At 33.5% G+C, this 15,959-nt stretch overlaps 1 protein-coding gene and 1 long non-coding RNA gene across 8 annotated transcripts in view; one reads left to right on the top strand and one right to left on the bottom strand.

The window, feature by feature from the left end:
• Window positions 1-1,102: 1,102 nt before the first annotated feature.
• LOC148166462 (uncharacterized) lies at window positions 1,103-4,893 on the bottom strand. Its single transcript, XR_015771038.1, has 2 exons — window positions 4,709-4,893; window positions 1,103-1,196 (listed from the first exon to the last, which is right to left on the bottom strand). It is a non-coding gene; the product is annotated as an uncharacterized LOC148166462 (long non-coding RNA).
• A 277-nt stretch (window positions 4,894-5,170) lies between these two features.
• LOC148166461 (paired box protein Pax-6-like) overlaps window positions 5,171-15,959 on the top strand; it is a 42,591-nt gene continuing 31,802 nt past the window's right edge. For 3 of the 7 annotated variants that reach the window (XM_088049008.1, XM_088049009.1, XM_088049006.1), the window contains exons 1-4: window positions 5,171-5,361; window positions 10,100-10,242; window positions 15,399-15,627; window positions 15,690-15,870. In XM_088049008.1, coding sequence (XP_087905134.1) covers window positions 10,230-10,242; window positions 15,399-15,627; window positions 15,690-15,870 — 423 coding nt within the window. In that variant the 5' untranslated portion in view covers window positions 5,171-5,361; window positions 10,100-10,229. Of the gene's footprint in view, window positions 5,362-10,099; window positions 10,243-15,398; window positions 15,628-15,677; window positions 15,871-15,959 lie in introns of all 7 variants that reach the window. The other 4 variants (XM_088049005.1, XM_088049007.1, XM_088049003.1 and 1 more) reach the window with 2 other exon arrangements.

Here is a 15,959-nt window from a genome sequence, read left to right as displayed (position 1 = left end):
AGTAGTAGATACTATTATCATAATTTCATCTCAAAAAATTGTAGCCAACTGTTATATTTATGTATGTGTACCCACCCCTGTCCCATAATTCAACGACCATCAAACATCACATTTGGCAAACGACAGCAAATTAGGGTAAGAAAACCCTCGAGGATGATTGACAAGCAAACAGGAAGACTGATATTTGGTTGTCCTCGAGTTATGAGCATTTTTATTAATTGAGGTGGCAATTGTGGGAGAGATTCCCATGCGGCATTGTGTATAGAAAATAACAAACAAGACCGACAACTATCCGAGCTAGAGGGATATAAGTGCTTCTATAAGTCCCAGATAAGCCTCGGCAATCTTTTTAAATCCTGAAGCCGCAATATTGGCGCGGCTCGATACCTGTGTTCCATGTAATCCTCATAATGTAAAATCCTCGTCCTTTCTTTGGCTCAGTAAAGTTTCATCCTTCTACACGATATTTCTAAAGCTCAAAGAGACCGACGATTATTTAGTTCATAAGCCAGACCCAGTTTTTCAGATGTTTATCTTCGGATTTTTTCCCGAGGAACTGAAATTTCTGTTGCTGCAGTAATAAATTAATACAATTATTATAACAGTATTTAGATCCCCCGTAAGCTTACAACGGGGATGTAAACACCCCCATTCATCAAAGCAATAGAAATTGAATCGTTACAAATAATGTAAATAGTAGGGAGTCTTCCACAAGGGTGTCGCCCTTTAGCCCTCCGACGAACCTAATTCTTGATTACGCAACTAATAACACGATAAACTCCAGCCCACACTCATAACCGATCAACAAATAAACTATCAATAACCGACCCTGCCAGCACGTTCACCTGATTTGCATCCAAGGTGGAAGATAACAAGATCTCTGGAGATTGATCGAGTTAATTGGGATAATTGAAACCACCATTGGCGGCTCGGAACGGTCAAGTGGATCTCGTTTCATATTTTCTTGTGTAGAAATATAAAAGGTGGTTTGTTGCAGTTTCGGGAAAAGCTGGGGTGGTCCCTTGTCTCGTGTCGACGTTTTGAGATGTCGTCGTTTTAGCCCACGGCTTTAGGAAAAAATCACAAAAGCGGCAACAAGAAATGCTTTGATACGAGTTTAATGAAAACAGAATTTTAAGTTACAGATTTGGGGTCGTGCGCGCGGCGGGGAGTTCAGTCGGAGGTCCAGAAGAGGCCTGGAAAAAAATACAAGATTAGCCGGTGGGGTTTTTTTATGTTGAGCAAATGAAAGCATAAATAAATGTTTTTAAAAGAAAAACTGTTCAGAAATACGTTTCTTAGCACAATAGAAAGAGTTTTAAGATTGTTTTTAATAGCTGGAGCAGCTCAAAATTCACAGTTTTCACTTAACTTTCAAAATTCAAAATAAAACTTTTTTAATCTTTTCTCAATGTAGCAAATTAGAAAATGTAGAAACAAGAAATAAAAATTTGTAAGATTTTTAAATTTTAGGAAGTGCTCAAAACTTCAAAATTTATATTTAGGCCTATTATGCTAGTATTTTTAGCCTTAGACTAATGAAACTAAGAGGCGTTACTACCTTAAAACCGTTTGTTAATTGTGCCAAATTATAAAATTTTAGAACAAGGAACACCAAAAAAAAAATCTTCTAAAAAGAGCTTAACAGTTTAAAAATTCCAATTCTTTTTTGATGTCTTTTCTTGCTTGTAGTTTTAGCCATAGAATAATAAAACTTAGAGGCTTTACTACCCTTAAACCGTTTGTTAAGTATGTCAAATTACAAATTTTTAGAAGAAACACACTTAAAAAAAAATTCTTCTTAAAATGAGCTCAAAAGTTTTTTGTATTTATTTACGAAATTCCGGTAATTTTAACGCTATAAATAGGAAACTTTTTATTACTCTTGAGACGGTTTCTTATGTGTATCAAATTACAAAATTTTAGAACAAAATCTGAAATTTTTAAGAATTGTTCAATTTTAAGACGAGTTCAAAATTCCAAAATTTCTATTGAAGTCTTTTCATGCTGGTAGTTTTAGTCCTAGAATAATGAAACTCAGTGGCTTCACCACCTTCAAACCGTTTGTTAAATGTAGCAAATTACAAAATTTTAGAACAAGAAACACCTTAAAAAAATTTTTTTTTTTCTAAATGAGATCAAAAGTTCACGTAATTCCGGTAATTTTAACGCTATATATGAAACATACAAGTCTTATTACTCTTGAAACGTTTCTTATGTATCAAATTACAAAATCTAAAATTTTTAAGAATTTTTTAGTTTTAGGGCGGGTTTTAGTCCTTCCATGCTGGTAGTTTTAGCCTTAAAATAATGAAACTCAGTGGCTTTACCACCTTCAAACCGCCAAATTACATAAATTTAGAACAAGAAACACAGTCAAAAAATTTTTTTTTCTTCTTAAAATGAGCTCAAAAGTACAATTTTTGTATTTATTTACGAAATTCCGGTAATTTTAACGCTATAAATAGAAAACTTTTTATTACTCTTGAGACGTTTCTTATGTGTATCAAATTACAAAATTTTAGAACAAAATCTGAAATTTTTAAGAATTGTTCAATTTTAGGACGAGTTCAAAATTCCAAAATTTTTTTTGAAGTCTTTTCATGCTGGTAGTTTTAGTCCTAGAATAATGAAACTCAGTGGCTTCACCACCACTTGTTAAGTGTATCAAATTACAAAATTTTAGAACAAAAACACCTTAAAAAAATTTTTTTTTCTTAAAATGAGATCAAAAGTTCAAATTTTGTATTTATTTCCGTAATTCCGGTAATTTTAACGCTATAAATATGAAACATACAAGTCTTATTACTCTTGAGATGTTTCTTATGTGCATCAAATTACAAAATTTTAGAACAAAATCTAAAATTTTTAAGAATTCTTTAGTTTTAGGGCGGGTTTTAGTCCTTCCATGCTGGTAGTTTTGACCCTAAATTAATGAAACTCAGTGGCTTTACCACCTTCAAACCGTTTGTTAAGTGTGCCAAATTACATAAATTTAGAACAAAAAACACTATCAAAAATTTTTTTTCTTCTTAAAATGAGCTCAAAAGTACAATTTTTGTATTTATTTAGGTAATTCCGGTAATTTTAACGCTATGAAACTTACAAGTCCTATTACTTTTGCGACTTTCCTCATGTGTACTAAGTTACAAAATTTTAGAACAAAAATCGAAATTTTTAGAATTTTTTGTGTTTGGGCGAATCTAAACCTTCAAAATTTCTATTTGAGCCGATCATGCTGGTAATTTTAGTCCTAGAATAATTTAGAGGCCTCAATATCTTCAAAACGTTCGTTAGGTGCGCCAGATTTCAAAATTTTTGAACAAAAAACACTAAAAAAAATTTTTTTCTTCACAAAATGAGCTCAAATTTTCAAAATTTTCTATTCATTTATGTAATTCCAGTAATTTTAACGCTATAAACTTAAAACTTACAAGTCTTATTACTTTTGCGACGTTTCTTATGTGTTCCAAATTACAAAATTTTACAACAAAAAGTAAAATTTTTAGAATTTTTTAATTTTAGGATAAGCGCAAAACTCTTTTAACTTTTAAAGCTTGTCATATTAATAATTTTAGCCCTAAAGTAATAAATCTTGGAAACCTCATCCCTTTAAAACGTTTGTTAGGTGAACCAAATTTCAAAATTTTAGAACAAGAAACACATTTTTAAAAACAATTTTCTTTTTAAAATGAGCCTAAAAAATCAAAGTTTCTAGTAGTTTCCGTAATTTTGTTAGTTTTAACGCTGAAAATGTGAAATTTTCATGTCTTAAGCGCCAAATTACAAAATTTTATATCAAAAAACAAACATTTTTTAGATGTTTTTTCATTTTAAGACAAAATTAAAATTCCAAAATTTGTTTTTAAGCTCATTATGAGTTAAAACACAAACATTTTTGAGATGTTTTTTCAGTGTGCAAAATTACAAAATTTTAGAACAAGATAAGTACAGAATTTTTTTGTTTTTTAAAACTGCAGAAAAATACATTTTAGAACAAAAAACAGAAATTTAGAAGGTCGCATTCCAAATTCTCTATTTTGTTCGAGAATTCTGGTAGTTATGGGTCTCCAATTACAAAACTTTATAACAAGATCAGAGAGTTTTTGATTGTTTTTATTCTTAAAACTAAAAATTCCAAGTTAAATAAATAATAATTGTCCTGAAAATCGAAAATGAAACAAAAATTCTAAGACGTTAGAAACTTAAGATTATCCATATCCTTATTTTTTCAATCCTGAAAAAATTCAGTGGAATTTAGAGATTTTAGAAAAAATGCATTTTAAACGTATGTCGGCTTCTTGCTCGAAAACTGTCAAATTTCAGAAATACTTAGTTTTCATTGGTCAAAACTGTTGCGGTGGTGTTAGTTACGCCAATTTTTTCTCAAAGGCGACTGCAAATGGAAATTTAATGATTGATAAAATTATTTGGAAACTACATAATATCTCACGCCCATCTATCAAATAGATACAATCGCCCTATCTACCGTCCAACGTATTTTACAATAGGATCAATACCTGTGTAATCTATGTATCTATCAAACCCAAGCATCAATGCAGGTATTATTGCCATGTAATTATTCCGTTATCTCCCAGTGTAATTAAACGAGCTTAAATTGTCTAAAATTCGTCCCTGCAAGCCAACTGTGCAAGCGCCACGTGCATCTAAAGCAAACGAAATTAAGCAAAGCTTTGTCAAATCTCACCTGTCGTCATCTCGACCTTGTCGCACACACCTCAGGCGAAAAACTTAATGAACAACAGAACTTGTTCTTTACAGAATAGCTCGAAGCGTCGTCAAGTTGTCGACGTCGAGACGGTAATGTTCCTCCGACGCCGCTGCGGGCGAGCGTCGCTTTGAAATGCGCCGTCGCGCCCCAATCCGGAAACAATGGCGTCTGTCCTTCCGCCAATGAAACGGCGTGATCCCCAGAGCCACTCATGCGAACCGAAACGCTGATAACGCCTCTTCGCACACGGCAACACCTCGAAGACGCCAACGATCTAATCGAAACCGCATCGACATGGGAAAATACGTGCGATTTCCGATCGATAGCGATCGTTTCCGGGCGATATCGAAGAAATTCCGGAAGAAACGTGAAGATCGGACGTCATCCCCTCTTCTTGGGGGCGGGGTGGCGGTAGACACGCCCTTCGGACGCAGATCAAGTCATCCTTGAACAAGTGACGTGATGCTGAAGCCAGTCTTTTGCTTCGCTCCGCATGGTAAAGCACAGTGGATCTCTTCGTATGCAGTTTGAGCACGTGACCAAAGGAAATCGAGCGCGAGTTTGTGTAGGACTGGCTTTAGTTCGCGAGTGCTTCGGTTTTGTGACATGTTCAGTGATTTGCCGAAAAGGTAAGGAAGGGTCACAATTACACCCGAGGGTTCAGAGTGGTTGCGACTCGCAATTAAAAATACATTTTTATATTTAACGAACGTTGAGATGAAAGCCGAGGTACATCAAAGCAAGAGTTTTTGTTAATACGGCGGTTAAATCATACAAAGACGCTTTCAGAGGAAAAGCTTTGATATAGGCAGGTTACGAGAAATTGTAACGAGTCAAAGGCGCAAACAACCTTTGCATTTCTGGAGATTTCGGAGTGAAAAGGTGCTCGGGAGCTATTGTGGAGCGATGACAAAAAGGCGCCGACGGATTCACAAGCGCTGACTTCATTCCGACTTAGCTAGACGAAAGGGTCTGATTTCTGACAAAAGAAATAGTTTCACTCGAAAAATAAGTTGTGCGCCTGTGGTAGTCCTCGTTTTTGAAACTCAATCACCCCAATTTTTTTCCCGGATTTTGCCGTCGTTCGAATTCCCGTCCCTTCTTCATTCCCCAGAAGTCCAATCCTCTTTGTTCCCTCTGGTTGTCGTCGTCCGACGGCACTTTCCCGTCTTGAGATTCCTCCAGTCATTGTAGCGACTGAAGACCGCGCCGTTCACACAGTCCCATCTTATCAACTTCAAGAAACGCCATCACATGTGCACACACTCCATTAATATAAATCATCAGGAGTCGAATTATTCAGTTGTCAACCTTTGAAAAGGTTAACATCTTGCTCATTGTTTGTTTAGAAAACGCGGTTGTGTTTTACCCGCTGCAGGGGTGATATATGAACATGAGTAGCAAAGATCTATGACAAGCTTCGGCCATTGTTCGCGACGGGTGGTCGGTAACCACCGCAGTTAAATGAAGACAAATTCAAGCCCGGTTCGGTTCGGGCTTTGAACGCGACCGCTGATTGCGCGACGAGACAAACGTGACGAAGCACTCGCTGAAAACGATTCTTTTTCGGATTTACAAATCGTGTTTACATGAAGATGAAAGCTGGGAATTGATTAGTTTGTTTAATTAGAGACGATTTAAATGTCACTAAGTTTACATAAACACTGCAGTTGAAACGTTTAATGACGCTTTGTTCGATTGGCAACACTGAAATATGCGAGTTTTGAAAAAGTCGGAAATTCATGAAAGTGTGTGCTTTTACGTACGTCAAACATTAGATTCGTTGCTGCGAGTTTCCCCATAGACTTGAGGCCGAATTGGTATTACCTAAGCTAAACATTTGTTTTATTATCGGGGTCTATTTTTAAATTGTTATTACAATCCGCTGTGAAATTGAGGGAAAAAATTATGTATAATGACGAAATTCCGTTTTGTTTGTTTCCACGTGCTCCACGTAGCAGAAAGTAAAATGAAATTAAAAAATTCATGCTTGCATTCTTATTGTTTTTTGTCATTTTCGGTCATTCACTTCACTCTTTGTCACGGCTTTATTGTCATATTTTCTTTGCCTAATATTTTAGTCTAGTTTGTTCCTTTTTATTGTGCGTTCTTTAGAATTTACACTATCAAAAGTGGTATGTTTCTAATTCTTGGCTTTAGACCGAATTCTTTGTCAGTGGTGTATTGCTATTTATTCTCTGTTGCTTTTTGGCTTCGTATTTTTGCTCTTGTTATTTCTTATAATTGGTCTTTCGCTGAGCAATTCCATAAGCTCATTTTAGAGATTTAGATTTTTAAGAGCTTTTTGAAATTGTTAAAAGTTCGTCCACTTATTTAAGTTTTTTGGTTCTTTAGATTCTCTCGATTTTTCTTCAGGATTCTCTGGAATATTTTCCGATTCTTTAGAGTTTTATAGGATACTTTTTTTTCAAGTTTCTAGAGTCGTTTAGACTTCTTTGGAATTTTTTAGAGTTTCTAAGGCGTTTTTGAAGCTTCACGAGTATTTCAGTTCCTCAAAGAAAATTTATTGGATCAATTTTTGGTGTTGACAAATTATTAAAATTACAATTTATTCCTTTTTAGTACATAAGGACTAATTGATTGTTAGTTTTTAGTTTAATCATCGCTCTGATGATGATAGCATTGCTATCGAAACGCGCGTCAGCATTTTTTGTTAAAATTTGTTGTTTGGGAATAAATTATAATTTTAATTATTTCAGTTCCATTGACTCTTTAGAATCTTCCAAATTTTCTTCAGAAATACTCGAAGATTCTCTGTTTATTTTTACGACTATTTTTTTCCAGGACTCTTGAATTTTTATGTGATTGTCTGACATTCTATAAAAAACATCAAAATTCTTCAAGAAATTACAAGATTTTCTCACATAAAAATATTCTCCTTTGCTGTATTCTTTAAATTTTGTCCAGTTAATTAGCAAGTTTAAATTAGTAACTTCCCGAATTTTCATGGCTGTACTGTTAAAATCACCAGTATTACAGCCTTGAATGCATTTTTCAGTGTTTTTTTTAGAAGTTTTTGGTTCATCTTCAAAATAAAAAAATCTAAAAATTTTTTCTCGCAGTCTATAATTTTTTAATTTAGCAAGGATAATAAGTAAGCCAAAATTAGTATCCTCTCCAAATTTAATTGCTGTGGTGTTAAAATTACCAGAGTTGCAGCCCTTATACATTTTTTCGAACGTTGTCGATTTATCCCCAAAACATAAATATCTAAAATTTGACTCTTTCGATCTATAATTTTGAAATTTTGCAGGGTTAATAAGCAAATTTGAGTTAGTCATTTCCACAAGTTTCATTGCTGTGGTGTTAAAATTAGCAAAGTTACTGCCCTTAACACACTTTTTTAGAAGTTTTGGTACATCTTCAAAATAAAAAAGTCAAACTTTTTTCTTTTCTGCTTTAGAATTTTGAAATTTGGGAGAACTAATAAGCAAGTCTGAATTAGTAATCTCCTCAAATTTGTTTGCTGTCGCGGCAAAATTGCCAAAGTTACATTCCTTAAGAGATTTTTTCAAAAGTTTGAGATTCCTCCTCACAATAAAAAATCTAACTTTTTTATCTTTTGCTCTAAAATTTCGAAAATTGACAAGACCAATAAACAACTCTGATTTAGTAACCTCTCCAAATTTTATTGATGTGGCGTTAAAATTACTAGAGTTACAGCCCTTAGCACATGTTTTCAAAAGTTTTTAGTTTATTTTCAAAATAATGAAACTCTTACAATTTGACACTTTTGGTCCATAATTTTGAAATTTGGCTGGACTAATAAACAAGTCTGAATTAATAACCTCTCCAAATTTGATAGGATTGGTGTTAAAATTACCAGAGCTACAGTTCTTAACACATATTTTAGAACTTTTTGCATCATCCAAAAAAATCCAATATTTTACTCTTTCGGGTTATAATTTTGAAATTCTGCAGGGTTAATAAGCTTGTTTAAATAAGTATTTTCCCTAAATTTGATTTGTGGTGTTAAAATTACCAAAGTTAAGTTAACCTTAAGACATTTTTTCAAAAGTTTTTGATTCCTCCTCAAAATAAAAATATAACTTTTCTATCTTTTGGTATATAATTTTAAAATTTGGCAAAACTAATAAGCAAGTCAAAATTAGTAACCTTCTCGAATTTTGTTGCTGTGGTGTTAAAATTACCAGAGTTACAGTCCTTAACACATTTTTTCAGAAGTTTCTAGTTTATTCTGAAAATAAAAAAATCTTAAAATTTGACTCTTTTGGTCTATAATTGTGAAATTTGCAAGAACTAATAAGAAAGTCTGAATTACTAACCTCTCCAAATTTACTTGCTGTAGTATTAAAATTACCAGAGCTACAACCCGTAACACTTACTTTTAGAAGTTTTTAGTTTATCCCAAAAAAAATTCAAAATTTGACTTTTGCGGTCTATGATTTTGCAATTTTTTAGGGTTAATAAATTAGCAGGTTTAAATTAGTATTCTCCCGAAATTTGATTACATTGGTGTTGAAATTATCAAAGTTACATCCCTTAAGGCATTTTTCAGAAGTTTTTGGTTTATTCTCAAAATAAAAAATCTAACTTTTTTCTTTTAGTATAGCATTGTGAAATTTGGCAGGACTAATAAGCAAGTCTAAATTAGCAATATCTTCAAATTTCATTGCTGTGGCGTTAAAATTACCAGAGTTACAGAAGTTAACACTTTTTTTTTAGAAGTTTTTAGCGTTTATATTCTTCGGATTATTATTTCCTAAATTAGTTTAGTTTTTATAACTCGTTAAATTATCTCGAGTCTATTTGAAGAATTTTTAGAATATTCAAGGATTCTATGAATTTTTATACACCTGTCTATCTCTTCAAGATACTAGAGAATTTTTTGGGAATTTTTACCTTTTATCTAGACTTATAGGTTAAAGTTTCTCTGTTTTATTCTTTATTTGAATAATAATTTTAACTTAAATAAATATCTTATATATTTCTCGCAACAAAATAGTTTAATACTGTTTTCAAAACGTCGTGTTTTTAAATTTATTGACAAATAAAATGTAAACAATTTGCATCATAGTTTTAAAAAGCACGTTAATTTCAAATATGCTTTGTGAACAAACATACACTTTCTGTAAATAAACACGCGTATATACAAATATCAATTGGATAATGTGATTTCAGAGCTGAACCTGCAATTCTGATTGAAATAATAATAAAACCGTAACTAGAAAATTAGTGCCACCTCCAAAGAATCCCCTAATTAACTACTTGCAAACTTACCCGAATTTAAGGGTTGCTCGTGTGAATAAACAATACCCACGTGCGCTCTAGTTGCAAATTCTGCAGTCATCCCCTTGAAGTCAATAATTTTTATTTGTTCTTCAGGTGCTTCTAAAGGAACAACCTGGGAGCGACGTCCGGACCCGTCCCGACTCCGGGCGGGTTTTCTCCAGTGATCTCAGCGGCAAAGACGCTTTCGCTGAGGGAATCGTCGTGTGCTGAGGCTTTGTGGAAGATGCCCCATAAAGGTGGGTCGATTTTTGCAATTACCCTAGCGCGTGTGTGTGCGCACCCCTCTTATAATCGCGCCCTCGCTGCGGTCTTTAATCAAGCTGCAATTAACTCGAGTTTTTTTCTCATTCACCCCGCTTGTAATGATCGAGTTAATATACAGACCGCGTCATCGACTTGCAAATCTCGTGCGGTTTTCGAGTGGACGAACGAATCGATTGCATTTGTTGATAGGATTGACAAATTTTGCGTTCTTTTGTTTGGGGACGTGCGAGGGCTTTGTGGGGGTAATTGGTTGATTCTTGAAAGTTGACCCTTCGAGGAATTAGAAAGCGGGGAAGATTAAGTGGTGATGAGATAGAAACTGAGGATTTTGAAAATTTTTACAATGGAGGGATGAGTGGGTTGAGGGTTGAGGGGATTAGATTTTTCTTAAACCGGCTTAAACTCTGGAGAATTAAATTTCTTGTTTTCTTTATTTTTTGAAGTGCCTTAAGATTCCCCGAAGTTCATTGTTAGCTTGAAGATATTCTAGGATTCTTAAAATTACATTCGATTATCTTAAATTTTTCAGGACTCTTCTACATTCTTTCTTTGATTTCCTGCGACTTTTAAAGAATTTTAAGACAATTTTTAATTTCACTTCTTTGGACTGTTTAGATTCTCCAGGATACTCAAAGATTGTTTGGGAATTTTTACTTTATCTAGGCTTCTCCTGTCTTTTCCAGGATTCATGAAATTTCCTGGAACTAATTGAGACTCTTCCGAAAATTTTAGGAAACTAATAAAAAATTCCCAATATTTCCTAACAATTCTTTATTCATTGAAATACGTAAAGTTTAGACATTTCTAGGATCCTTCAGGACACCAGCATTTTGAGATATTTGAGAATTACCAAGACTTCTGTAATTCTTTTTGTTTTTTTCAAAAAAATGTATAAACCTGGAAACCTGGAATTCTGAGGTTTTTAAAATATTCTTGGAATCCTCTCGATCTTCCTGATTTAATAGAATTTTGTAGGAGACTCGGGATGCCTATAAATCTCTGGAGTTTTATTAAAAAAATAAAATATAAATATAAAATAAATTTATGAAATAATTAGGATTTTCCGGAATTCTTTACGTTCTTCCAGAATTATGTAAAATTTTATTAAATGTCAAGTTATTTTCTGCATTTTGAAAAATTATTTAGGACCATTTTGAGTTTCCAAGAATTTTTTTTTGGCATTTTCCAGCATTTCTAAATTTTATTTTTATATTTTATGGAGATTTTTTAGGACGATTTTTTTCAAAAAAAATGTATAAACCTGGAAACCTGGAATTCTGAGGTTTTTAAAATATTCTTGGAATCCTCTCGATTCTCCTGATTTAATAGAATTTTGTAGGAGACTCGGGATGCCTATAAATCTCTGGAGTTTTATTAAAAAAAATAAAATATAAATATAAAATAAATTTATGAAATAATTAGAATTTTCCGGAATTCTTTACGTTCTTCCAGAATTATGTAAAATTTTATTAAATGTCAAGTTATTTTCTGCATTTTGAAAAATTATTTAGGACCATTTTGAGTTTCCAAGAATTTTTTTTTGGCATTTTCCAGCATTTCTAAATTTTATTTTTATATTTTATGGAGATTTTTTAGGACGATTTTTTTCAAAAAAAATGTATAAACCTGGAAACCTGGAATTCTGAGGTTATTAAAATATTCTTGGAATCCTCCTGATTTAATAGAATTTTGTAGGATACTCGGGATGCCTATAAATCTCTGGAGTTTTATTAAAAAAAAATAAAATATAAATATAAAATAAATTTATGAAATAATTAGGATTTTCCGGGATTCTTTACGTTCTTCCAGAATTATGTAAAAGTTTATTAAATTTCAAGTTATTTTCTGCATTTTGAAAAATTATTTAGGACCATTTTGAGTTTCCAAGAATTTTTTTTTGGCATTTTCCAGCATTTCTAAATTTTATTTTTATATTTTATGGAGATTTTTTAGGACGATTTTTTTCAAAAAAAATGTATAAACCTGGAAACCTGGAATTCTGAGGTTTTTAAAATATTCTTGGAATCCTCTCGATTCTCCTGATTTAATAGAATTTTGTAGGAGACTCGGGATGCCTATAAATCTCTGGAGTTTTATTAAAAAAAATAAAATATAAATATAAAATAAATTTATGAAATAATTAGAATTTTCCGGAATTCTTTACGTTCTTCCAGAATTATGTAAAATTTTATTAAATGTCAAGTTATTTTCTGCATTTTGAAAAATTATTTAGGACCATTTTGAGTTTCCAAGAATTTTTTTTTGGCATTTTCCAGCATTTCTAAATTTTATTTTTATATTTTATGGAGATTTTTTAGGACGATTTTTTTCAAAAAAAATGTATAAACCTGGAAACCTGGAATTCTGAGGTTATTAAAATATTCTTGGAATCCTCCTGATTTAATAGAATTTTGTAGGATACTCGGGATGCCTATAAATCTCTGGAGTTTTATTAAAAAAAAATAAAATATAAATATAAAATAAATTTATGAAATAATTAGGATTTTCCGGGATTCTTTACGTTCTTCCAGAATTATGTAAAAGTTTATTAAATTTCAAGTTATTTTCTGCATTTTGAAAAATTATTTAGGACCATTTTGAGTTTCCAAGAATTTTTTTTTGGCATTTTCCAGCATTTCTAAATTTTATTTTTATATTTTATGGAAATTTTCTAGGACGAGTTTTTAGGATTCCTTGAAATTGTCAGGAATTTATTGGGATTTTGAATTTTACTGTAACTCCAAGATGTTCGGGATTTTTTCGCAAAGAAACCCTCAGAATTCCGGGAATTTTTTTTCATTTTATTATTTTTACGATTTTCTAGGATTCTCAAGGATATTTTCTGATATTTTAGAATTTCGTAGATTTGTCTGGAGTTTATCAGGATTTTGTAGGATCCTGTAGGACTAGAATTTCGATGAATCCTTCGGGAATATTTTTGAAAATTTTCGCAGATTCTTCCTTTTTTTAGGTTCTCTGTAGTTCATTAGAATCCTGTCTGTTATTTTTGAACTAAAATTCTCCAGAATCCTTCGAAATTTTCGAGAAATTCAATGATAATTTTTTTACATTTTTTTAGGATTCTTTAGATCTCTGTAATTTTTTCTTTGTTTTTTAGGAATTTCTAGATTTGCCTGGATTTCTTAAATTCTCTGAAATTTATTACGTCTCTGTGTCTTGCTCTAGGTCTTAAGTCCCTCAGGATTCCTGCAATTCTCTGGAAAATCTGTTCACTTTTACGAATTTTTTGGGATTTTCCATGACTTGTTAGGATATTTCAGAATTTTCTGTGGTGTTGCTAAATTTGGTATTTTCTAAGATCTCTGCGGTTTTCCACGATTTCCTACGGTTCTTTTTTGCTTTTGAAATGCTTCAATTTTTTGTATTTTGTTTTTGGGTCCCTTATAGTCCTTCTGGATCCGGTCCGTTCCTTAAGGTCTAAAAATCCCCAAAATTGAAAATTAATTCACAAATGTTTAACAATTTTCTAGGATTATTTAGGACACTCCAGGATTCTATAAAATTGTCTTTGTTTTTTAGAAATTTCTGGGATTTGTTAGGATTTTGCCTATATCTCCTGGATTTCTTGAATTCTCTAGAGATTACTAGAGTTCTGTGTGTTGCTCTAGGTCTTGAGTCCCTCAGAATACCAGCTATTCTCTGGAAAATCTGTTTTACAAATTTTTTAGGATATTTCAGGATTTTCTGTCGGCTCCCTAAATAGAGTCTAAATTGAGTTCTTTATAGTCTTTTAGGATTATAGAGGTTCTCTGGGATCCATTGCAATTTATTAGGATCTTGCGTTTAGCTTTGATAAGTTTAGAGTTATCTAGGATCCCTCAGGATGTCTGGGTTTTCCTGGAAAATCTTTGACAGTTTATAAGATTCTTTACAAACATTTTTTGTTTATTTTGACCAACGTTGCCTTTAGTTCCCTTAGGATTCAGTAAAATTTAGATTTAAATTTTGAAAATTTCAATAAAGTTTTTTTGCGAAATTCTCTGAGATTTATTCTTCAATATCTCAAGGACTCCTAAGAACTGTTGCTGGATTTTCCAGAATTTCCTGGGCACATCCAAAATTTTCAATTATTTAAAATCGCTTGGAATCTGTAGTCTCCACGACTACCATTTTCAAGAATTTTTGGCATTTTGAATTTTTCAGAATGCTCTAAATTAGGATTTTTGGGATACTGAAGACTCTTAGTAATTAGCTGTTAAATTATAAAATTTCACCTCAGAGAACGCAACTAGAAATTTTAATTTAAAATGAAATTAGTAGTTAATTCCCCTAATTAAAATGTTAAATTTTTTGAACAATGCCACCCGCCGTTTTTAAGGAATATGTTTATCCAAAATTAAAACAATTTCCTGCTAAGCTTTCCGTGAAGAAATACTTTGTAGATCGTTTTCCCTTTCCGCAAATCCCGGCAGTTTTCGCCTTTTTCCTTTTGAATTATGCAAGGGTCGTGAATGAGTTTTCAGTCATTTCCATTCCTCCATTAATTTATGTCTGGTCGACTTTGCCAGGCTGTCACCATCTTGCCGACTAAAGAGTTTTCCCCACTCTGAAGTTTCACGTCTCGGTACATCCTCAATTCGCCATGTAATGTTAAGGCTAATGCAATTTGAACGCGAGTGTCGCGAACTACGGGTTACCGAGTCAACAAAGAGACGCCATTTTCACTCGTTCGGGAAGAAAGGGCGGAATCCTCCGGGAATGCATTCTCTAAAGGCCATGTTTTCAACGCTCCACAAATTACTCCATCAATCGGTATGTTTTCGGTGGTAAAGTAGTTAATGGACAGCAGATGAGCGCATAGATAAAAGGGGTTTAAGTGCGTTATAATCTCTCGTACATTAGTGAATAGAGAGGTAATTCGGGGGTGGATTGAGAAGTTGCTAAGTTCAACTATTTTGCCCGGGAAAAATCCACTTGATTATGGGATATTTACGAGGCGAATCTGTTATTTGTCCCAGGAATTTTCCTTGTAATTCAACATTAATCTGCACTCGGCGAATTCAAAGCAAAACCGTGCTCGAGCGAGCATAAAATAGGACATAGATTAAATCCCATCCTTAGCTCGCATTGCGCTCACGCACTTCTTCTAAAATTGATTTTTCCCCAGAAGAGGACCTCATGCATCACGCTTCCATGGGCCAGAACACGATTTTCAGCTGCTCCACGGCCGGACACAGTGGCATCAACCAGTTAGGCGGCGTCTACGTCAACGGAAGACCTCTCCCGGACTCCACGCGCCAAAAAATCGTCGAGCTCGCCCACTCCGGAGCCCGGCCCTGCGACATCTCCCGGATCCTCCAAGTCTCCAACGGGTGCGTCTCGAAGATCTTGGGGAGGTAATAAGACTCAAGTTTGTCTAGTTAAGAAATCCATGATGACTTTGAAGTTTGTCTCCCAGATACTACGAGACGGGGTCCATTAAGCCTCGGGCCATCGGCGGGTCCAAGCCGCGGGTCGCCACCCAGCCCGTGGTCAACAAAATCGCCGAGTTCAAGAGGGAATGTCCTTCGATTTTCGCGTGGGAGATCCGCGACCGGCTCCTCTCGGAAGGTGTCTGCAACAACGACAACATCCCCAGCGTGAGTAGCTTACCAATGACTATTTAATAAGTCGTTAAACACTTTGGCCCTGAGGCAAACACTCGTTGGTTTTGCCCCACGCTTGTGTA

This window comes from Gnatocerus cornutus, unplaced genomic scaffold, assembly GCF_029298725.1.
Source record: "Gnatocerus cornutus isolate USDA-ARS CGAHR unplaced genomic scaffold, icGnaCorn1.1 ctg00000023.1, whole genome shotgun sequence".
NCBI classification, from domain to species: domain Eukaryota; kingdom Metazoa; phylum Arthropoda; class Insecta; order Coleoptera; family Tenebrionidae; genus Gnatocerus; species Gnatocerus cornutus.
Note: the sequence above shows the minus strand (reverse complement) of the source record. Positions and strands in the feature narration are given on the sequence as shown.